General features: G+C 41.4%; 1 protein-coding gene and 1 long non-coding RNA gene across 2 annotated transcripts; both read left to right on the plus strand.

The window, feature by feature from the left end:
- Nucleotides 1-5,546: 5,546 nt before the first annotated feature.
- LOC133509185 (uncharacterized) lies at nucleotides 5,547-8,286 on the plus strand. Its single transcript, XR_009797255.1, has 3 exons — nucleotides 5,547-5,777; nucleotides 6,504-6,623; nucleotides 6,728-8,286. It is a non-coding gene; the product is annotated as an uncharacterized LOC133509185 (long non-coding RNA).
- A 1,712-nt stretch (nucleotides 8,287-9,998) lies between these two features.
- On the plus strand, nucleotides 9,999-24,360 carry neil3 (nei-like DNA glycosylase 3). Its single transcript, XM_061835948.1, has 10 exons — nucleotides 9,999-10,230; nucleotides 10,335-10,447; nucleotides 11,644-11,784; nucleotides 13,381-13,594; nucleotides 14,832-14,906; nucleotides 15,380-15,546; nucleotides 20,657-20,823; nucleotides 22,439-22,676; nucleotides 23,760-23,934; nucleotides 24,151-24,360. Exons 1-10 carry the CDS (start codon nucleotides 10,126-10,128, stop codon nucleotides 24,331-24,333), a joined length of 1,578 nt encoding a protein of 525 aa, XP_061691932.1. The 5' UTR covers nucleotides 9,999-10,125; the 3' UTR covers nucleotides 24,334-24,360.
- The last annotated feature ends 22 nt before the right edge of the window (nucleotides 24,361-24,382 follow it).

Raw genomic sequence — 24,382 nt, forward strand, 5'->3', positions numbered from 1 at the left:
AAATACATTATTTTGCTTTTAGTTTTTAATTTTCAATAAAATTCATTTTCATCAATGATATACAGTATCATGCTCTATATTAAAATTTACATTTAATATTTTTTTAAATGTACTAATTAATCATATAGTTTTAGAGAATAATTTAATTCAATGCTACTTTGAACAATGTTTATATATTATCATATTTGATCATTTGTCAATTTACTTGCTGTTTAAACTATTTGAGAAATCCTTTGTAAAATTTAATGTTTACCATACAATAAAATATAAATATTATACAACTAATGTATTTTAAAGTATGATTTATTCATTTTAAAATAAAATGGAATATCTTACAATTCACATTGTATATTTTAAATGCAAAATAATACATTTTTATATTGAAATGTTTGAAAATGTATTCAGTTTACTTACCCTTTTCAGTTATTTGATAAACCATTTTTAAGATTCTTTTTTAAATATTCAATGAAACAATTATCCTACTAATATATTCAAAAATATTTTCAGGCAGTTTCATGTCAAACTGATTCATTAATTATATACTGTATTTACGTAATTCAAACTAAGTAGCATTTTCAAGATTATTATTTTTTATTTTTAAGAGAAAAAAAAACCACGTTAATTTAGCCCCGGCCATCTGTCTTCCCCTTCCAGAAATCCGCCAAATTGTCCCCGAATATTAAAAATGGCTGAATTTCTGTTGAATTCCAGGCACGTTTTCCCTCGGACTTTACCCCCAACTTTATGTGAATTTTCAAAACGATCATTACATTTTTTTTTCAATAAATTGTTCCACCCAAATTGGATGACATTAGCAAAAAAATATAATAATAATACAATAAAAATCCTTAGCAATTAAAGGTGAACTTTACAGTTTACCGAAAAATGAAAAATAAAAAATGTTTAAAAGAAGGAATAGCTGTATAAATTATATCTTATATATTATAAAAAAAAGAAATACATACACAATAATAAATAAGTACATTGATTAATAAATAAATAATGTTATTATTATGTAATTATAAATAATAATTATAAATTATTCATAAATTACAAAAATTGTGGGTCTAGAGATTTTTTTTTTATGTGTGCATGTCGGTCTACCGATTAGAGTCCCAAATGTTCCCGCTGCCAAGCAAAAATGGCCGACTTCCTGTGTGTTTTCTGGCACGCCGTTCAAAACGCGGCGAGTTTAACGTATTCGGCGACTTCCTATCACGCCGGCTGCGGCGTTTCCATCCGAGCCGAAGCCGCCCTGTTTTGTGTATCCGGCGCGGCGGCCGCTCGAATGCGTAAACGGACTTAAACGATCCACTCGCCAAGTGAGTCAGCAGCTCAGACGATGACGCCACCCCGAACTTAAATAAACTTTTCTTTCAACTCTGCTTTTTTTAGACAGTTTTTTTTTATTATTGCGGACGTGACCTGGAAAACGGGGCCTGTGGTTCTAAGGCCCGTTAAAGACCCGCCAAGTTGTCCGGAGATACTTAGGAAGGAAAAACCTCTTTAGGGGTTGTCGGGTTGGCCCACCGGGACCGGGATGACTGCACGGAGGTAAAGTAAAAAAAATTTTTTTGTTCTCAAGAGAAAAAACGAAAACATAATTCACGGAGTTATGTCATATTTTCGTGATGTTTTGTCACAACCATATTTGAGCTGTTAATTGTCGTTGTTGTAAATGATACAACACAATATCGTCCCGCGTCGCAGATGTCTGGAGATTTGGGGTTGGGGGGGGGGGGGGTCCAGTTTTAGAACCACTGCGTTAAGAAAGCGGGAAATGATTAAAGCCTGCAGAAAAGAGGCGGCCATTTGTCTTGGTCAGAAGCGGCGCCGCGGGCCACGTTTACTCTCTGGAGCATGAAGACCGACGCGAGCCCGCAGCATCTGCGTTCGCCACGACAAATGTTTCCTGGGGGCTAAAATGTTGCATTTTTCAACACGTTTGAGAACATTTTTTTCCGCGTGGCACCTGGCTCTCGTGGAGAGGTTTTGGTCCAAGCCAGAGTGTTAAGTTCGAACCCGTCTCATGACCCCAAACGACTTCCCCTCACAGTTTGGTGACAATTGTGTAGTTTTTCTTTGCAATATCACTCATAACAAAAAGGACCCCAACAGGCCTGCATCACGTCAAAATGTATGACGTAATGGTCACATCCGAATGTAGTGCTGTAAAGTCAGAGTCATCCCGTGTCTGTGCTCCGAACTTGAAAATGTTCTTATCTCAAATCATCTTTTACCAAAGAAATCCATGTAAATGCGATTCATCCGTTTCAGTAATAATAAGGAAAAACAGTGTTCCATAGTATGGCACTTTATAAAAACCCGGGGCGTTAAAATAATGAAATAGAATGAGAATTCAAAGAGAGGAGTGGTGGAGCAACTGGTTAGAGCGTTGGCCTCACAGTTCTAAGGACTGAGGTTCGAATCCCGGACCTGAATGTGTGGAGTTTGCCTGCGTGGGTTTTCTCTGGGCTCTCCGATTTCCTTCCAAAACCCCAAAACGTGCATTCATTGGAGACTCTCAATTGCCCCAAGGTGTGATTGTGAGTTGTCTCTCCCCATTTCCCCTGCGATTGTCTGCAATCCTGCTCAATGGCAGCTGGGATAGGCTCCAGCTGAGGTGAGGACAAGCGGATCAGGAACTTGATGGATGGATAATGCAAAGACACACTGATTTCAATATAATTATATTTTAAGTATGTACCGGGTGGAACTGTGGCTATGCTGGTAAAGCGTTGACCTCACAGTTCTGAGGACACGGGTTCGATCCGGACCCCGCCTGTGTGGCGTTTGCATGTTCTCCCCATGCCCGCGCAGGTTTTCTCCGGGCACTACGGTTTCCTCCCCACATCCCAAAAACGTGCAACATTAATTGGACACTCTAAATTGCCCCGAGGTGTGATTGCGAGTGCGGCTGTTTGTCTCCATGTGCCCTGCGTTTGGCCGGCGACCAGTTCAGGGTGGACCCCGCCTCCTACCCTTTGACAGCTGAGATAGGCTCCAGCACTCCCCAAGACCCTCGTGAGGATCAGCGGCAAATGAAAATGGATGGATGGAGGTTGTCGACGGAAACGTGGACTCCGTTATCAGTTTCTGTGTGTTTTTGCGCCAAGTACCGCGATCCAATGAATTCAACAAGCCACAGAGACCACAGTGATGCATTCGAGTGCTCTCACTCTCTGAAGGCAGAATTCACAGCGGCTTGATCGAATGCAGGTGCTCTGATGTCACCTCGGCCTTTTCATTGCCTCATGGCACCCTGAAGAGTGCGCAGGGAGGAGGTGGACTCGATTCCACTCGTGGACTTGAACGACAAAGAAGGCAACGGTGCCACCTACAGGCATGTTTTGTCTTTCCTTGCAGCCATTTTGTTGTGCCAACAAGTCTCACAAAAACACATAATACCGCGACATATTTTTGTTCTTTATTTTTTCGAGATATCGCAACTCGTACTTTGACAGTTCTTAGGAACCGTGTTCGATCCCGGCCCCGCCTGCGTGGAGTTTGCATGTTCTCCCCGTGCCTGTGTGGAGTTTCTCCTTGTGGGCATTCTGGTTTCCTCCCGCGTCCCAACAACATGCAAATTGGACACTCTAAATTGCCCCAAAGTGTGATTGCGAGTGTGGCTGTTTGTCTCTATGTACCCTGCGATTGGCTGGCGACCACTTCAGGGTGTAACCCCGCCTCCTGCCCGTTGACATCCGGGATAGGGTCCGGCACTCCCCGCCGCCCTCGTGAGGATAAGCGGCAAATGAAATGTTTGAATTATGTAAAAATAGTATATAATTAATGAATTGATATTTTAATATGAAACAAAAAAAAATTAAATATATTTGTAGGATGTTTGTTTTATTGAATATTTTAAAAAATAATCTAAAAATGGTTGAGCAAATAACTGAAAAGGGTGAGGACATTAAATACATTTAAAAACATTTCAATTTAAAAAATAATTATTTTGCCTCAAAAATATACAATGTACGCAAGCGGATTACTGCCACACCCATAAAAAAAGGTTGTGTTTCACATAATTGTGTGAAAAGTTAATTATGTGAAACTTTTTACATAATTATGTGATAATTTTCGACTTTTTTTAGTGTGGCAGTCATACGCTTCCGTCTCTTTTCTTAATTTCACACTTTTTTCATTTCTTCCATCTTTCCTTCTCTTCCCTTCTCATCCACCCATCTTTCCTTTCTCTTCCATCCTTCAATCTTTCCTTTCCACTTTCCCTTCTCTTCCATCTTTCCTTTAGACTTGGATGGAAGGGATTCCATCCTTCATTTAGACTTTCCCTTCTCTTCCATCCATCATTCATTCTCATCCACCCGCCTCTTCCCTTTTCATCCACCCATTTTTCCTTTAGACTTTCTCTTCCATCCTTCATTTCTTCCACCCATCTTTCCCTTCTCATCCACCCGTCATTTCTTCCATCTTTCCTTTCCATCTTCTTTCCTTTAGATTTTGTCTGTCTTCCATTGGTGTATTTGCCCTCTCTTTTCTTACTTCCATTATCCTTTTCTTTTTCATGCCTGATCTTCTCTTTAACACCAGCCTTCCTTTCATTTAATACGCTGCTCTATTTCTTCAGTCCAGTTGAGTTCCAGTGTACCATCCGTCTTCTTATCCTCACAAGGGTCGAGGTCTTGCTTGAGCGCACCCCAGCTATCAACGGGAATTGGTTTCCGGCCGTAGGGTATATGGAGACAAACAATGTCCAATTAATGTTGCGTGTTTTTGGGATGTGGGAGGTAACCGGGATGCCTGGAGGAGTACATGCAAACTCCACACAGGGAGGGGGAGGGGATCGAACCCGTGAGGCCAACGCTTTACACGCTGAGCTACCGTGCCGTCCCTAACGCTCTACTTTTTTATTCCCTTTCTACTTTGGTACTCTTGTTCTCTGCAATTCTCTCACCCTGTACATCGGGAACTCACCGCCAACAAACAAATCAACAAAAACAAAACTTTATAATCTTTCTATTGCACTGGCTTGAAAAATTTACGAGCCCTGTGAGTCAGCGGTTAGCGCTTGGTTTAATAAACCAGGGGTTGCGGGTTCGTATCCCACCGGGGCCTCCCCTCCCAGAGAAGCATTTGCACTTCAACTTTTTTATTCTTAAAATCTTATTTTATTGAGGAATTCTACTTTCTTGAATTCTTGAGAGAACGAAACAACCTCTCCTAAAATAAAATGACAATTGCGCATTTCACTTTTCATCCAGGTTATTCTTCTCAAGTTCTTTTTATCGTGCACACATCTTCAAATTGCCGGAGTTTTGGGAGACGACGACGCAAACAGGATACATATAGAAATTTAATAGAAAGTTTTTGTTTGAAATAAAAAAAAATGTGGGGGACAAGAAGCAAAACTTTAGACCATATGAATATTACAAAGAAAGTTTCAATCCATAATTTGTTGAAACAATGAAGCGAAGGCGTTTTATCCTGCTGGCAGTTCGCGTAACGACGCCGGCCGCTAGTTGGCGACCTCTCCATTTAAAATGCGTTATTCGTCGCTATGAACCAATGACGTGAAATAAAAGGTAGCCTATCAACAGTCCCCTTTCACGTGTAGTTTGGCTTCATTTTCCGGTCAGGGCAAAACATTGCTGCGGGTACTATTTCACGTGAAAGTTGACGTCCTTTGACATCCTTTCAATTGCACATTGTGAAACATAACATTTTCAATTTTTCGGCGTCAAAATGGTTCATTCCTGATGCGCCGTCGGCTGTCAAAACCGTGCAGGCGGTCGCAAAGAAGTCACTTTTCACCGGTAAGTGTGATTCAGTTTGAACTTTCTAATGAATTATTCTAATTGTGAATGTAGAAAATATATCATAACAGAGCAGATTAATCTATTTAGAGGGTTAGATCTTGGTTTCGGGGGGAAAAAAATGGCGTTAAGCATTGAAATGTTTTATCAAGACATGAACAGTCGTTTTGTTTCATCGATCCAAACAGTAACAAAAGATCCGTTCTGATGCGGATGTCCAATTTCTCCCTTCATATAGAACCCAACTCTTAACCCAGTAAAAAATAAAAATACAACCCACCATCGACATTAATCATGACATGCATGCATGAATGAACACAGGCGCCAACACGAAATCCTCTCACATGTGCCCTTATATTCCATCTGCCAAGGATGTGATAAATTTACTGATATTGTGTGCTGGTTTGGATACAATATTATAACAGAACCACATGACTAACCACCAAAAACTAAAAGTGATCAAATCTTCATGTCTGAAAAGACATCAAATATTTTCGAGGATAATCATTCACACAACACAAATGACGAAGTGATATGAATTGATACTTTTGTAAATTACACAACCTGTCATTGTATTCAAATTAACACTTACGCCATCGAGCGTTTACCACAGTCAACATCTTGTTAATTACAAAGTGTGTGTTCCTTTGCCACCTCCGCAAACAACAAACAAATCGACAAAAACAAAGCATTCCAATCTTTCTGTTCTGTTTCTGTTGCTTGAAGAATTTACGAGCCCACGGACGCAGGTGACGTCACGCTTGGGCCTACCCAGATATACGTGTCAACCGCCTCACGCATGGTAGTCCGGCGCCCGTGTGGATCAGTGGTTACATCGTTGGTTTGGTAAACCAGGGGATCTGGGTTTTTATCCCTCTTACAAAGATCTTGGTCTTAATGAGGATTGCACCACTAAATAGTTTTACAATCAAATTCTTTTCATTCCCCAGGAAAAAAAAAAAGAGCAAAAACTGGCCGAACTCGTCCGATACTTTCGTGGCAGAGTTTATGTATGCAATATGATGAACGCGACGACTCTGGAGCCATCCCCTTCCACGTCTCCATTAAACGGTATACCGACGAAAATCTTTCTCATTCGGAGAAGGTTCCAGGCGACGGAGTTGAAGCGGCAGCGCTATTAGCGTCCGTCGTATGCTGCCAACGCACATTGCGCCAGGGCTTTGGAAATCCCAGTTGCATAGCAACACGTCCGTGGAAATAATGAAATAAAACTCGGGCACAAAACGTAAATACCGTTCGGCTTGGAGAGAGTCTGCGCTTTTACTTTTCATTTGAACTGACCTTCAGGGCAAAGAATTCAGTAAAACGCGAAGAAACATTGCTTTTTTCACCCGTTAGTATTTCCCTCGATGTCATTCCAAACATGTCTCGGTGTTATTCATCAGATTTTATCTCACTTCTAAGTTAACGTTTTTTTAAAAAAAATTATTTTATTTTATTTTATATGGACGTCACAACAACTTTACCTAAACCAAACGCATCGTGTTCAGTGATTTAGCACGAGTGGTCACTCTCCACCCAGGCAAGTATCCATCCATTTGTTCATTTTCTGAGCCGCTTATCCTCACAAGTGACTGTACTCCAGAATTATGTAACACTCTAATTGTAAACTTGAGATACTCTTTGTTGGGAAGACCAGGAACCTATGCAATCCATCGGGGTCGTGATAAAAGCGTGCATTTGGAAAAGGGTGGACTCTGGCTACAGTCCTCAAGTGCTAAAAAAACAAAACAAAATATCTGTTAGATTTCAATTTTGTGGGGCAAAATAAATAAAAATGACGTCCAGGTTTTTCACTTGTGGTGAAATGTGTGCACTTGTGTGCCTCCTGCCCGAAGGCTGCTGGGATCGGCTCCGGGACCCCAGCGACCCTTGTGAGGATAAGCGGTTCGGATAATGGATGAACGAATGCTGTGGATTTAAAACATTGTGCTCGTTTCTCTGGAACCCGGGGCCATTGACGAAGACTTTAGTTTTTCCCCGCTTGAAAGTGTCCATAAAATGTTTGAAACACATGTTGGGGTCGGGATCGGGCCAAGAAGACATGTTGTGAGGCTCACTGTCCAGAGATATTTGTTAGCGATCTCAGCATGTACAGTTTGTACTCCAACAGTTGTGTATGAATTCCTACAGTTGTGTTGGTACTCCCATGGTCATGCATATACACCCACAGTTATGTATTTTGTCACATTCGTGCAGATACTTCCACGTTTGTGTGTCTCGTCTCACAGTAACGTATGCACACAAAAAGTGCTGTTGTAAGGTCTAATAAGTGCTTTCAATTTGGCAGGAATTATAATTTAATAGGTGAGAATAGAGCATGAGAAAGTCAAGACTTTTTAACACCCATAATTGCTGAGGGCTGCCCTTTTTTTAAATTTATGTATTTATTTATTAAACAAGAGGAGGGCACGGCTGTACAATTGGCTGAAGAGCACCGGGCCGCGGATGCTTTTCTGGACGGCAATCATCGAGCTCAAACAAGTTATGGCCGCCGCTCTGCCCAGTGATGCAAGAATGATGATGATGGGGGGGGGGGGGGGGGGGGGGGGGAACGTAAATACTCATTCATTTGAATTTTTGGGAGCAGATGGGATTGGTTCAGTGGACGGGCGGCGATATGAAAGGAGATAGGAGCTTTCAAAAAAATATTCCTCTCTGGCCCACGAATCCGTTTGGGACGACGGTATGCAGATGTTGTCGCTCGCAACTTTTGAATTTATAACCCTTGATGTAAACGCGAGTGTGTGGGAGATCGGTGCTCTTCTGGCTCCCTCAAGTGGCAAAAAATAGAACGACCAATGGGCAATGCAAACACTGAATCTGCGTTTTTGTGATGTCAAATTATTAATAACGAATAATCAGTGGCACTGACGGTATCCGTTGAATCACGTGTACCTTTTACCAATATTTTCGCGCCACGTGAGTTCGGTTGTTTCAGTTTATTGGAACGAAAGAGTTGCATGGTCCAATAGTAATAATAAATGGTATAAATTATTGTTATGATGAGTATTACGAATGTGATTTTTTTTTTTGGTCCGCATTTTCATAAAAAGTATAATTTAAAAACTTTACAGTTTACATATTTTTTAATTTTGTTTCGGACCTGCTGTCGACATCGAGTTTTATGCATTGAGTTGCGGGAATACGATATTGCGCATGCGTCGAACTGAAAGGTCTCGGATGTCACAGGAAACGTCAATATTTGACATATCAAGATGGTACATTGATGTGTATCCACCCAGGCATGAAAAAATAAAAGGAGTGTGTGTGTGTGTGTGTGTGTGTGTGTGTGTGTGTGTGTATATATATATATATATATATATATATATATACATACACACACACACACACACACATATATCTACATGATTATTTTGTTATATCCTCGTCGTGCTTCCGGAATCGCTTTAACTTTACGTCATTTCCGCTACCAAAACCCTTCTGCGCACGGATTAGTGGTTAGAGCATTGGAATAGTAAACCAGGGGTTGTGGGTTCGTATCCCGCCGGGGCCTCCTGTCCATCAGAATTCAAGTACACCCTTTTTTTTTTTTTTCTTTAAATCTTATTTTATTGAGGAATTCTACTTTCTAGAATTCTTGAAAGAACGAAACAACCTCTCCTAAAATAAAATGACAATTGCGCATTTCACTTTTCATCCGGGTTATTCTTCTCAATTTCTTTTTATCGTGCACACATCCTCCGATTGCCGGAGTTTTGGGAGACGTCGACGCATACAGGATACATGTAGAAATTTCATCGAAAGCTTTTGTTTGAAATAAAAAAAAATGTGGGGGATAAGAAACAAAACTTCAGACCATATCTATATTATAAAGAAAGTTTCAATGTATAATTTGTTGAAACAATTAAGGGAAGGCGTTTGATCCTGCTCGCAGTTCGTGTAACGACGCCGGGCGCTAGGTGACGTCAGCCCCATTCAAAATGCGTTATTCGTTCATATCAACAAGTCAAGACTTTTTAACACTCATAATTGCTGAGGGCTGGCCTTTTTTTAATTTATGTATTATTTATTAAACAAGAGGAGGGCACGGCTGTACACTTGGCTGAAGAACACGGGGCCGCGTCTATTTATATCCTGGCCCAAAGATGCTTTTCTGGACGGCAATAATCGAGCGCAAACAAGTTATGGCCGCCGCTCTGCTCAGTCATGCAAGAATGATTTATGGTGGGGATTTCCGCAAAGCCTTCTGCGCATGCGTCACTTTGAATGAATGGCGGGGAACACAGATGACAGCTAGCTAAAGTATCAATATTTGCGGACAATTTTGTAAGTGTTTTATTAGAGGAACAATCATTAAAAAAATATGGTTGAAGGTCCGGGATGTACATTGAACGGTGAGAAGATCCGTTCGAGGGTCCAGAAAGGACAAAGTGTGAAAGAGCTACGAGGCAGCTTGCTCACAACGAAGGTGTGTCGTCCAATCACGCCAAATGTCACTGTTATGTTTGTCATTCGACAACATAATAAACTTATTATGTCACGACATACATGGTGACAGCTGTGTCTTTCCAGGGGATCGACCAGGAGAGAAGCAACGTTATCCAACGTTTGAAAGGGTGTCAGTACACGGGCGTAGACACGCTGGGGAAGGAGCTTTTTTTGTATTTTGGACCTAAAGCGTTGAGGTATGAAGTAAAAGAATGTCAGATTATTCATATCAAAAGCTATTGTGTGGCATTTAAAATTGTAAACGGTGACTCTATCGATTTAAAAAAAATACATTAAACCGACATAAGATTAGGTCCACGTGTACTGTAGTATGGTGGTGAATTTGGTTAATCTGATTTATTTGAGTGAGCTATATCAGAAACATGCCCCATTACTACTAATGGTGCTGACCTAAGGCGCATATTTTACATGAGAAAAATCACAAGGTACGGCACTAGACAAGAATATCCCCATAAGTTTTCTATATATTCTGAAATATGGACAAACGTGTCTGTTTATATTTCAAATTTGTAGTGTTTTTGGCGAGTCGGAAGGGACGTATACGTTCCAGATGCGGCATATTTCACCAACAAGTCCTTTCTGTATTTCTCAAAAATGAAATTTGGCTGTCATTTCCAGTAGTAGCAATCTGATTTGGAGCAATTGGTGAATAACTAAATACCCTGTGAATGCCCCTTTTTCATTGTCGAAATTGATATGCTGCTAAATTTGGTGTGGTGTCCGTAATGAAACGTGAAGAGTGAATTTGCCGCACTAAGGAATGTACCATACAAAAGTGTGAGGTACTATTTTTTTATATCTTGTCACTGCCGAGGTTGAATTCTCATGTCCTAATTTGACAAGGAAATGTGGGCTTTTTGTGCTGCTGTCACTAGGCCCACACCGGTTATGTCTGAAAATCTAGCATGTCATTGGAAAACCAACCAAAAATTACTACGGAGTCTATTTTGGGTGTGGTTTTTTTTCCTGCAGACATTGTTTTCAAGTCCAGAACAATGGAATAAGTTTCGATGTTGACAGCATCAGAGACGACCTGAAAGGCACTGCCTGCGGTGTTTTTGGCAAATTTTCAAATATCGATAACATTATTAATTGGAGCCGGTCATATGATTTATAGTCACGGCTAGTTCGACACTGGTGACTTGTGATTCTTGAATCATTAATCTGGGTGATTCAGAAATCAACTCACAGCACCAGTATCTAATGAGATGCAATATTGGGCTTGTTTCGGAAGAACTGTCTCCAGAAAGATAACAAAGCTCACATTTGATTGATACTACAATATCTTGGCTTTCGCTCTGCCAAAACTGCTTCTCTGTATCATAAATGTTTGCCTTCATATTCTTAACTAACAGTGCAAATCCCCCCTTAGAGTCCACTTTGGCATGAATGGCTCTATGCGAATCAACAGCGCAGAGAAGAAACATGGCAGGGGGGGCAGCTCCGTCCCAGTGCTCGAAATCCACCTGACCAAAGACAGGCTGTGCTTCTTCGAGAGCACGGTGGAAATGAGGTAAACACAAAACCAGACTAGAATGAGGTCATAGGAAGGGTAGTGAGCCTTTTTCAGTTAGCGTGGCCGCTGGTTACGCTAGTGTTAAGCACTCCATTTCTAGTTGTGTGGTGCACGTTCAATTCCATTCTCTGGAAATCTCACCCGTGTTTATCTCAGAAGAGCCACACTGAAACAGTGAGTCGCGTACAACCACATACCGTAATTCCCGGCCTACAGAGCGGACCTGCTTATAAGCCTTACCTGGTACATTTGTAAAGGAAATACCATTTGGTACGTACGTATGCTGCAGCTGTGTAAAAGCCGCAAGTGCCCACATTGAAACTCACGTTGTGTTACAAATGATTTTCGACTAAAGTTCCCTTTGTTCAAAGCAGCAAAATGCAACAAGGCAGTTGTACTGCGTTTCTGACAATTTAATCTTACAGACATCAACACAACACAAACACGATAAAATAGCTAACCCAAAATGGGCGTTCAAGAACAGAGTCCTTGAGCCACAACGGCGAAGTCACCCATGTTGAACGAGTGTTCCCAAACAAGCAAACGTTTTTCCCAGCGGGTATTCCAAGTTAGCGAAAGTTCCAGCCGGTCCAAAAACGAAAGCCGGCAGGCATCCTGTGCAGTTAGTGCTCCAAGCAGAGTAGTTTGTGAGAAGAAGCCTCGTTGTCCGGCTTTCTCGTCCTTACATAGGTAGTCCTTGAAACATTTCAGAATTCCGCGTCACAACGGACACAAAGAGTTCGCGTCACACGGACCCAAGAGCATTAGAGGAAAACGCGTCTCATCATAAGGACTTAAAAGTATGAAAGGAAAGAGTGTCAGAAAGATCCGCATCCAAACAACTTAAGCATAAAAGGAAAATAAAGAGAACAAAGAATATAAATACATATAACAATTGAAACACAAAATATTTACAAAGAAAGACAGTACACAGAGAGTTTAATGCTAGCGCCGCTGTGCTAACAGGGCCGGTAAAAAAAAAAAAAAAAAAACCATACCGGTAAAAATCACTGAGACACGGCAGTAACACGCTAGCGTAGCACTACCAGGGCCTGACCGGTAAAAGTCACGTCCTCGGCACATATTCCACCGGGCCTTGGAAAAAAATGCACAAATTAGCCGCATCACCGCATAAACCGCAGGATTGAAAGCTTGTGGCGAAAAAAGTCTCGTCTTATAAGCCGGAAATTACGATAAATTGGAAAACATTTGACTTTATTTTCCCCCAGGAGGCTTCACCCACTTGTGCGAAACGGGGACAAAATGATAAAACAAGAATGAGTTGAAACTTGCATGACAGCTAATGTTTAACGATGGCCCCATAAACTTCTGAATTAAATTTACTGTATTGGTAATGGTGAATTTGCTCTTCTCTAGCGTGGGGAATGAGGGAATTATTAACCTCGGAACGGTCCCATTTCAACGAGGCAATGGCCATGTGGCGGAGGGGGAGCATGCATGCTGTGTGTGTGTGTACTTATTTGTGCACATACATGCGTTTGTGGTTGTGTAGGTGCGCATGTAGATCTGTATGTGTGGGTGTGTAAGTGGGAACGTGGATGTGTGTACACATGTACGTGTGTGTTCTCACAGGTCGAGTGACGACTGCGAGCGGCGTGTGCGAGCTCTCCAGCCCCTGGACGTGTGCTCGCCGGCGTTCAGCCCCTCACGCTCGGCCGAGGCGGCGAGGCGCCACGGCGGCAGGATGCTCTGCGACGTCCTCCTCGATCAGGCCGTCATGCCGGGAGTGGGCAACATCATTAAAAACGAAGCCCTGTTCGACGCGGGCCTACACCCAGCCGCGAAGGTACGGGTGATGGATGGAGTGCAGCCGAAGATGGTGGGGGAAAACAAAACAAAAAAGGAAAACATCCTACTCTCTGGAACTTTCTGGAGTTTTAATCGAGGGATGTGTTGCGGTGGGGGATGAAATAAGGTGAAGACAGAAAGCAATGGAGGTTGGCAGAAGGAAATGAATAATTTTAGGATTTGATCTGATTTATATCACATAAAAAATGAAACCTTTGCTTCCCTCTGATTGAACACGCATACTTTCATCAGGGTTCATACACTTTTTTTTTTTTTTTTTTTTTGCCGCAAATCTACGGCTTTTCAATGTCATCTCTGTAAGTTTCAGTTAATTTCCAAGACCAAAAAAATGTTTCACATTTCAGTTCGAGCACTAAAAATTATTGAGATGCACAAAGCAGAAATACCCAAGCAGACTACATCATCATCCATCCATCCAGTTTCTGAGCCGCTTATCCTCACAAGGGTCGCGGGAGCTCCGGAAGCCTATCCCAGCTATCTTGCATCGTGCGTAGATTTTCAGAAAACCAACTAGACCAAGCATTCATGATATAAACACCCTTTGTTGAAAGTGGTGTGTTTATAAAAAAAAAAAAAAAAAATTGTGCCATTCAACCAGTGAGGTCATCAATTTTGTGAAAAACGGGTGTAAATCTGATGTCCCCTATTTAAGGAAGAAGCCACAACCTGTTGAACATGCATTTACCGTAATTCCCGGCCGACAGAGCGCACCTGGTTATAAGCCTCACCCAGTACATTTGTAAAGGAAATACCATTTGGTACGCAGATACGCCGCAGCTGTGTAAAAGCCGCAAGCGCCCACATTGAAACCCGCATTGAAAAACGAGATATTTACAAAGAAAGACAGTACACAGAGAGGCTAACGCTAACACTAGTGCCGCGCTAACAAGGCCTGTTAAAAAAAAAAAAAACCCGGTAAAAATAACGAAGACAAGGGAGCAACACGCTAGTGCAGCGCTAACAAGGCCAGACCAGTAAAAGTCACTTCCTCGGCACATATATTCCACCGGTCTCACGCTTACCTTTTCCAGTCGAGTGCCCCCTTGCGTCTGTTAGAAAAAAATCCACAAATTAGCCGCATCACCGCAGGGTTGAAAGCGGGTGAAAAAAGTCGCGGCTTATAGGCCGGACATTACGGTTACTCGAAATACCTGAGTATTTGTTGCAGCCCAAGTACTTAGTAATCTAAGTTACTGTGGTTGCGCTTCCCTCAGGTGGAGCAGCTGTCGGACGAGCAGCTTCACCACTTGGTGAAGATGACGCGGGATTTCACGCTTCTCTTTTATAAGGTGAGATGTTGTGGGGTTAGGGTTTAGGGTTAGGTTAGGCAAAGAATGTCATGCAAAGAATAAAAAAATAAGGTATATATTACAAAAGTGTATATATATATATACATATATATATATATATATATATACTTACATTTGATTTGAAGTCATTGTGTTGACTGAACGTCAGCCTACTCTGCTGCTCTTGCTCCTCCTTATTTTAACGTTTTAAACTCATTTTAATCTTTCATTGCACACCCACATTTGATTTGAAGTCATTGTGTTTTTTTGCCTAATATTTTTGAGTCTTTTCACTAAAAAATACACGTGTACCTAAAATTTGTGTATTTTCGATAATATTTGAATTATTTTCCATCACTTTTGTATTTCTAGTTCAGCAATTCTATTTCTGTATTTCTGTCTATCTATATTTTGAGTTCTAAAAGATTGTCACGTTATAAGAACATACCCACTCTCTTCCTTTCTTCTGCCAGTGTCGCAAGTCTGCCTCTGCGCTACACACGCACTACAAAGTCTACAAGCGTCCCCAGTGCGGCCGGTGTTCAGGCGCCGTCACCGTCTGCCGTCTCGGCGACAACGGCAGGATGACGTACTTTTGCGAGCGCTGTCAGAAGCGTGACGGCGGGGACGTCCATGTCAGGTGGGAGCAAAACGCACGTCCCTTAAGAAGTAACCGGTTGTGTGTAGGTTTGTTGACCCGAATAGTAGTGATATGTTTCATCAGTAGAACTCGTTTTGCTTCCCAGAGTTGCCGTTTGCTGGTAAAATGTGTCAAAGTCAAGGCCCGAGGGCCAGATATGGACCACAACATGATTTTATGTGGCCCGCAAAGCCAAATCTCGACTGTCAATTTCCATGATTCTTGTAAAAATCTGCACCAAAATTTCAAATTGTCATATATCATAAATGATAAAGTTGAGATAGTACAAGCATTTTTGTGCGACCAAACGTGAATACCGTAATTTAGCCTCACCCAGTACATTTGTAAAGTAAATACCATTACAGTACATAGATAAGCCGCACCTGTGTAAAAGCCGCAATTGAACATTGAAACCATCAGGGATTTTTACCGGTAATTTATTTTTTAAGTAATATTTACCGGACGGTACACAGAAAGCGTTTTCAAAGTTTTAATACCTTATCTTAGCTTAACATAGCACCAGCACGGTAGCACGAACAGGGCTGGGAACAAAAATAAAAAAACAACAACATACTGATAAAAAAACAAATATATATATATATATATATATATATTATATATATATATATACTTACATTTGATTTGAAGTCATTGTGTTGACTGAACGTCAGCCTACTCTGCTGCTCTTGCTCCTCCTTATTTTAACGTTTTAAACTCATTTTAATCTTTCATTGCACACCCACATTTGATTTGAAGTCATTGTGTTTTTTTGCCTAATATTTTTGAGTCTTTTCACTAAAAAATACACGTGTACCTAAAATTTGTGTATTTTCGATAATATTTGAATTATTTTCCATCACTTTTGTATTTCTAGTTCAGCAATTCTATTTCTGTATTTCTGTCTATCTATATTTTGAGTTCTAAAAGATTGTCACGTTATGAGAACATACCCACTCTCTTCCTTTCTTCTGCCAGTGTCGCAAGTCTGCCTCTGCGCTACACACGCACTACAAAGTCTACAAGCGTCCCCAGTGCGGCCGGTGTTCAGGCGCCGTCACCGTCTGCCGTCTCGGCGACAACGGCAGGATGACGTACTTTTGCGAGCGCTGTCAGAAGCGTGACGGCGGGGACGTCCATGTCAGGTGGGAGCAAAACGCACGTCCCTTAAGAAGTAACCGGTTGTGTGTAGGTTTGTTGACCCGAATAGTAGTGATATGTTTCATCAGTAGAACTCGTTTTGCTTCCCAGAGTTGCCGTTTGCTGGTAAAATGTGTCAAAGTCAAGGCCCGAGGGCCAGATATGGACCACAACATGATTTTATGTGGCCCGCAAAGCCAAATCTCGACTGTCAATTTCCATGATTCTTGTAAAAATCTGCACCAAAATTTCAAATTGTCATATATCATAAATGATAAAGTTGAGATAGTACAAGCATTTTTGTGCGACCAAACGTGAATACCGTAATTTAGCCTCACCCAGTACATTTGTAAAGTAAATACCATTACAGTACATAGATAAGCCGCACCTGTGTAAAAGCCGCAATTGAACATTGAAACCATCAGGGATTTTTACCGGTAATTTATTTTTTAAGTAATATTTACCGGACGGTACACAGAAAGCGTTTTCAAAGTTTTAATACCTTATCTTAGCTTAACATAGCACCAGCACGGTAGCACGAACAGGGCTGGGAACAAAAATAAAAAAACAACAACATACTGATAAAAAAACAAATATATATATATATATATTATATATATATATATATATATATATATATATAGCTGCGGCAGCTACACAGTAGCAACACGGTAGCACAGCACTAACAGGGCCCGGTGAAAAAAGACTTATCGGTTAAAATCACTGAGACACGTCAGTAACGCAGCAGCAACATGCTAGCACAGCGCTAACGCTAGCGCAGCGCTAAAAGGATCGGTTAAAAAAAAAAAACATACCCACAAAAGTCACTTCCTTGACACATATTCCACCAATCTTAGTCTTACCTTTTCCGATCGAGTGCCCCCTTGCGGCCGTTAGGGAAAAAAAATGGAAAATTAACCGCATCACTGCATAAGCTGGAGGGTTGGAAGTGTGTGAAAAAAGTCGCGTCTTATAGGCCGTAGATTACGGTACTTGAAAAACACATTACCCTTGATTTCTGATTCCAAAACGAGTTCATCAATTGATGATATAAATATGATAAGATGATTAAATATTTTTTTTTCCAGTCATAATGGCCCTCTGAGGAAAACCGGAACAACAATGTGGCCCGCCAAAAAAATGAGTTTGACACCCCTGCCCGAAGGTTCTCAATACGGTTGACATCTGGGTATGACGGTGACAAAATCATAAACCCCACATTTTTATTTACCGTAATTCCCGGCCTACAGATCGCACCTGGATACAAGCCTCACCGAGTATATATGTAAAGGAAATACTGTACCATTCGGTACATTGAAACACGAGATATTTACAAAGAAAGACGGTACACAAAGAGTTTAATGCTAGCTCTAATACTAGTGACGCGCTAAAGCTAGTGCTAACACTCGCACCGCGCTAGTGCTAATGGTAACAGGGCCGGTTAAAATAAAACTTACCGGTAAATATCACTTAAAAAATAAATTACCGGTAAAAATCACTGAGACACGGCAGTAACACAACGGCAACACGCTAGCACAGCGCTAACAGGGCCGGTAAAAGGCACATTCCATCGGTCTCACTCTTACCTTTTCCGCACGAATTAGCCACATCACCGCATAAACCGCAGGGTTGAAAGCATGCGGGAAAAAAAGTCGCTGCTTGTAGGCCCGAAATTACGCTATTTAGTTTTGTCAAATTTCTGTGACCGCTGCAGATTTTTTTTCATTAACAGACAGAAACCAGCATTTTTTTTTTTCTCCACACCTTATACATTCCACATTTACAATATAAATAGTTAAACGGTTGCAACCACAAGTTTATGTAATGTATAGGATAGTCACTCAATACAGATAAAAAAGAAAACCTTGAAAAATATAGAAATATGTCATAAACTGGTGGGCTTAAACAGCAATCCGTCAACCGCTCTTGTAATGGCTTCGGTGAAAATTACTCTGTAACAAAAACAACATTTATGGGTTATAGTTTGAAGCAGACTAGTTGTCCTTGATGTATTCAGAAGATGAGCAGATGACATTTTATGCCCAATTAATGTAGCTATTTCGAAGGGTTCACACAGTTTTCCCTCCTACAACAGAAAAAAACGAGCTTAAAAAGCCACTCAAGTAAGCTTTGGGGCCGTTTTCCATCTTCGCAGATAGAATGTTCCAGCTTTGCGAGGCCATCTTTTGCGGGCAGATGGGCTTGGCGCGGAGCGGCTAAGCGTTCCGGGCACCACCAACGCGTGCGCGAGCGCGTTTGACAGACAGGCCGCGGGCTCAAACACCTCCTGGTTGGTGTTTGAGCGAGGCTTAGCGAGGGCTCCCCGCCGAAAGCCCTTTAGTCACCTTACACAGCTGATGGCGCAATCTGCGCTGGGAAGTTTACTGCCGGATGTCGTTAGCATAACTCTCTCGCTCCCTCGCTTCCTCCATCCGTTTATCCATCCATCCATCCATGATCGGTGGTCTTCTTGTCAAACATTGTTGAGATTTATGTGGCAGCGCTAACATATAAATGTAACTTGTCGCCTCACCAGCTGCTACAAGTGCAAATATTTAGTTGGTTTCCTCATGCTGTTTGTAATATTTTTGTGCGGGTTCTCTGTAATATTTCTCTCTGTTTTGTATTATTTTCAGATATTTTCATGGTAATATAATTTTGTCAACTACTTTTTAATATTTAACTTGTGATTATTATTATTTTTTTTTTTGTGAAATATTTTGGTTGATTGCGGCACGGTGGCTCGGCTAGTAAAGCGTTGGCCTCACAGTTCTAAGGTCCTGGGTTCAATCCCGGCCCCGCCCATGTGGAGTTTGCATGTTCTCCCCGTGCCTGCGTGGGTTTTCTCCGTGCACTCCGATTTCCTCCTAAAACATGCATAATTGGACACTTTAAATTGACCCTAGGTGTGATTGTGAGTGCGGCTGTTTGTCTCGATGTGCTCTGCAATTGGCTGGCAACAAGTTCAGGGTGTGCCCCCGCCTCCTGCCCGTTGACAGCTGGGATAGGCTCCAGCACTCCCCGTGATCCTTGTGTGGATAAGCATCTATTTTTACCTTTGCGTATTTCCTCATACAGTAAAGCCTTAGTTTTCGAACGTCCCCGTTTCCGAATGAAAATTTTGACATTTTATTGTTTCCGTTTTCGGACAAAAATCGGTACTCCAACACCCCCGACAAAACCCGGAAATAAGATATTGGGCGCGGCCAGACCGGCTGACCCACAACGTGCTTTGTTGTTAATTCCCACACCACAGTAAAACCCCGGAAATAGCATATTGCGCACGGCCAGACCAGCTAACCAACCCACGATGTGTTGTGTTGTCAATTCGAACGCCCCCCGAAAAACAAAAACTGGAACTGTTGTTTTTCTTCTTATCGAGGACTACCGTATTAACTCCCAATCATGGCTCCAAAGAAGACAAATTGCTTGTTTAAAGTTATTCTGCACTTTTGTTGATTAAAAAAAAAAAAAAGTTTAGAAGGCTGGGGGCCGAGTTGCTACAGATAGGGCAATGCACTCCCAACCTTGCGTATTCTACTACTAAAGTGTACATTTTAAGCAAAAAATAAATATATTTCTTAAAATATTTTATTATATAAAGTATTTAAACTATACATGTATTTCTACTATGCAGTTTATTATCAGGAAGAGCTAAAAAAATGCTTTAAAAAGCATAAATATTTAGGCTTGGAACGCATTATTTCTTTTTCCATTCATTGCATGGGAAACATCGATTCGGTTTTTGAACAATTCACTCTTCGAACTGTTTTCTGGAACGGAGTGCGGTCGAGAACCGAGGCATCACTGTACTTTGCATTATACTTCCAACCATTTTTCCCAGATTTTTTTAAAATATAGTTTTCATTACTTCAAATAAAGCCTTTTCAAGTGTAAATTAATGTCGGGTAATTTTTCTGAGAACAGTTTTTAAAATGCTAATGAGTAAATGTCTTGTTTTCCATGTTTTCAGTCAACTTCCTGTCAGGAACACCCTGATTGGCTGGGTAAGCAGCGGCGTAGCTGCGAATGAGAACGTGGCAAAGAGGGAGGAAGAGGACTGGCCTTGTCACCTGTGCACGCTCCTCAATCCGCCCGCTGCCAAAAACTGCGACGCTTGCCTCACTGCCAGAGCTCCCCGTAAGACTCATTGTTAGTAAGCGTAATGCGTGTTACCGCCATCTCCAGGACTGAAGTGGAACAAGTCAGGCTTTTTACATCAGACGTGTTTTGGGATTGTCCGGGTGACATTTTATTTATTTCCAGACAGTTCATGTTAACTTTTTAAATGTAAACATCCTCAGACAGCAAAGGGAGAGAGCAAAACGATTTGTATGGTCCGACAAAATCGAGAGGAAAGCATCTCAGGTGATAATATTTTGTTTTGTCATTTACATTTTTCTACCATGTAATCATTCTCGTATTCCCCAAAATATTTTTGCTGTGATATAATTTGTATTATCGTCAATATTTTTTTTCTAATTGTCTTTTTCATTTTAAACATTTTCCAGCAATTACCTTTTTGTGTATTTTTATTTTCATACATTTTCCTCACTAAACTTTGTCCATATCTGTGTCACGCTTTGTGAAACTGTATCATATTCTAGCTGTAATTGAATTCTGGGAATTTTCAAAACGTTTTCATACTTTTTTTTTTTTTTTTGTCTTTGTACCGTAATTCCCGGCCTCCAGAGCGCGCCCATTTATAAGCCGCACCCAGTACATTTGTAAAGGAAATACCATTTGGTACATACATACGCCGCAGCTGTGTAAAGGCCGCAAGTGCCCAAATTGAAAACCACATTGATACGAGAGATATTTTCCAAGGAAGACAGTACACAGAGTTTAACGCTAGCGCCGCAGCGCTACTGCTAACGCTAGCGCCGCCGCGGTCACAATAATGCTAGTGCCGCCACGCTAATGCTAGTGCCGCCGCACTAACGCCAGCGCCGCCGTGCTAACGTTAACGCTAGCGCCGCCGCACTAACAGGGCCGGTTAAAAAAATAACATACTGGTAAAAATCACTGAGACATGGCGGTAACACGCTAGTGCAGCGCTGACAGGGCCGGACCGGTAAAAGTCACCTCCTCGGCACATATATTCCGCCGGTCTCACTCTTACCTTTTTCTGCTCGAGTGCCCCCTTGCGGCCGTTAGTAAAAATGCACAAATTAGCCACATCACCACATAAAGCGCAGGGTTGAAAGTGTGTGGAAAAAAGTCGCGGTTTATAGGCTGAAAATTATGGTACTCTTGTTTTTGTTGAAACCCCCCCCCCCAATTCCCCATAACTTTTGTACTTTTTTTCCTCAACATCTGTACACTTTTCAATCTATATTTTTCTATTTTTAAACTTTACTATTTCCAACGTTTTGGTTTAGCTGAAACTCACCAGACATTACATGAGCATACTTTTAGTATACCCTTTGACTTGGACCCATCTCATTATCTTGTTCTTTGACGATTTATTTTTAGCACTATCTCCGTCACAACGATTTACCTATAATCATTTTGCGATATTACATTTTCAAAGCAGCTCATCTCCATTTGTGCTGAAACAGCAACGCATTTAATGCACTGCCTGTTCGGAAGCACCGGATTGGGCCAAAGAGAGGAGTTGTGAGACTTGCCGCAGCACAATAAACTTTTTTTTCCGAGTATTGTTTATGTAATAAAAGTGTGGCTGTAACAAGCTGTGTTTTATGAGTGGAGCCTCAGAATAAATATTAAAATGCGTCTATATCTTCCTTCACAGTCCGAGAGGAAGACTCCTCTCCGCCCTCCTCCACCGATCTGGTGCGATATCCCCACACCGCCTTCGCGAAGCCCCGAGAGGAGCGTAAACTCAACTGGCGCTCCGCTTTCGGGACGTCCACTCTGCGTTTCTCCGACTTGAGCGAGGCGCTCGAGCCGTCCCGCGGGGGGGCGCCGTCCCCGTCCGGTCAGCCGTGCAAGAAAATGAGAATTGATGGCGGTCCCTCTAACAAGTCGGCGTGAGTGATTCCCTCATGCATAACTCAAGTTGTATTTTCAGGTTTATTTCCCGTCTAACGAGACAAGTTTCATCTCCGCTGTTAAGGTGCGTGGTGTGCACAATAACAGGGACGCCGGATCTGTTCTACACGTGCAAAAAAGTTGCAATCGTCCAAGAAAACCTTTTTTCCAAGATAAAACATTGCATATTTGGAAGGTTAAATTTAATCTCACAAAGGAGTTCCAGGGGATGAAAGTCTGAAATTAAAAGGAAAAAATCTCACAAAAATTAGTCACAGATGAGACGTGACATCTTTTGAGAAAAGTTGTTACGGTAATAAAATATTTTTATAGATAAGCAACATTTTCATTACAATAAATTGTGAATTACGAGAACAAAATCTCATTTCTTTTTGATAAAATGTGACAATTCTAAACAAAATCTTTAAATTTTCAAGGATAGAATCTTATTTCTTCAAAAAACAAAAAAAGGCCTAAATGTTAAAAATAAAATATAGCTTTGGGAGGTATAATGTATGGGGGGGAAAAACGTCAAATTACAAAAATAAATTAGCTTTCAGAAAATCTTAAATATTTTTTTTGTATTTAGTCTTTTTTCCCCCCAAATAACCCAGAAATTACAATCGATTTAATTTTTGAAGAAAAAAAAATTGTATCTTTTGGGGGTATTTTAAGTCGTATTTATATATTTTTTTTATACAAAAGAAAAATGTCCACCTTTGCATGCTTGTGCTCACGAGGGTTGTTGTAATCTTATTATAATGCTCATAATACAGGAATATGACTATAAAATTAGAAAGTTGTAATCTGATAATTCTGAAGTCATAATATAGCAAGTAAAATGCTTTTTCATTGGAGAAAAAAAGCACTATTAGGGAAAAGTTTTTTTTTTAAACTCAATATTGTGCAAATAAAATCACATTTTGCGAAACTCAATTTATGAGTATTTTCTCACTGAGATTTGAGAAAGTACTATCACTCGTATTTACACATTTTGTAGTCATAGTAGGAGAAATTGAAGAAATTCCAAAGAGTCCACATCCGTTTTCCTCCCCCTTTCCCTGCTTTCTCTTTTCTGTTAGTGGGCGCACAACAGCAGCGGAGAAGCCCGGCTCCTCGGCCCCCTCGTCCCCCCCCTCGTGCAAGGCGCACCGCCGCCCGTCCGTTCTGCGAGTGGTCCACAAGGACGGCGATAATAAAGGACGACGGTTTTACGCCTGCTCGCTGCCCCGGGAGGCAAAGTGCGACTTCTTTCAGGTGAGATGTCTCCTTCCCGACCACACTTATTTTTTGTTTTAATGAACAATTTTGACATCACAATTCAGGAAAAGTCAGTCCAGCTCACTCACTTTTAATTTCACACGTGCTGGCCGGGCTGCCACTCCAGAGACCCATAATATTATTTGTCACAAGCCATTAAACAGTCCCATTTCCATATTATGTCCCCCTTTAAAGTGTTTTATGTGTTTCCAGTGGGCCGACTTGCACTTTCCCTCCTGTCACCACGGCAAACGATGCGTGATGCGGACCGTGCTCAAGCTGGGACCCAACAACGGCCGCGACTTCTACACCTGCGGCTCCCGAAAGGGTAAACAGTGCGATTATTTCCAGTGGGCGCAGGCCGGACCTGCCGTTTCTGTTCTGCCGGGCTGCTAGCGTCAATTTAGGGCAAAAAGGGATGTTTAAAAACAGGTCAGAAAACCAC

Source organism: Syngnathoides biaculeatus, chromosome 11, assembly GCF_019802595.1.
Source record: "Syngnathoides biaculeatus isolate LvHL_M chromosome 11, ASM1980259v1, whole genome shotgun sequence".
In the NCBI taxonomy this organism is placed as follows: Eukaryota; Metazoa; Chordata; class Actinopteri; order Syngnathiformes; family Syngnathidae; genus Syngnathoides; species Syngnathoides biaculeatus.

Excerpts from the sequence above, each read along its gene's own strand:
- neil3 (XM_061835948.1), top strand. The coding sequence starts at position 10,126 with ATGGTTGAAGGTCCGGGATGTACATTGAACGGTGAGAAGATCCGTTCG. Across the intron at positions 10,448-11,643 it reads TTTGGACCTAAAGCGTTGAG|AGTCCACTTTGGCATGAATG; the intron begins GTATGAAGTAAA and ends ATCCCCCCTTAG. Across the intron at positions 20,824-22,438 it reads CCTCACTGCCAGAGCTCCCC|TCCGAGAGGAAGACTCCTCT; the intron begins GTAAGACTCATT and ends CTTCCTTCACAG.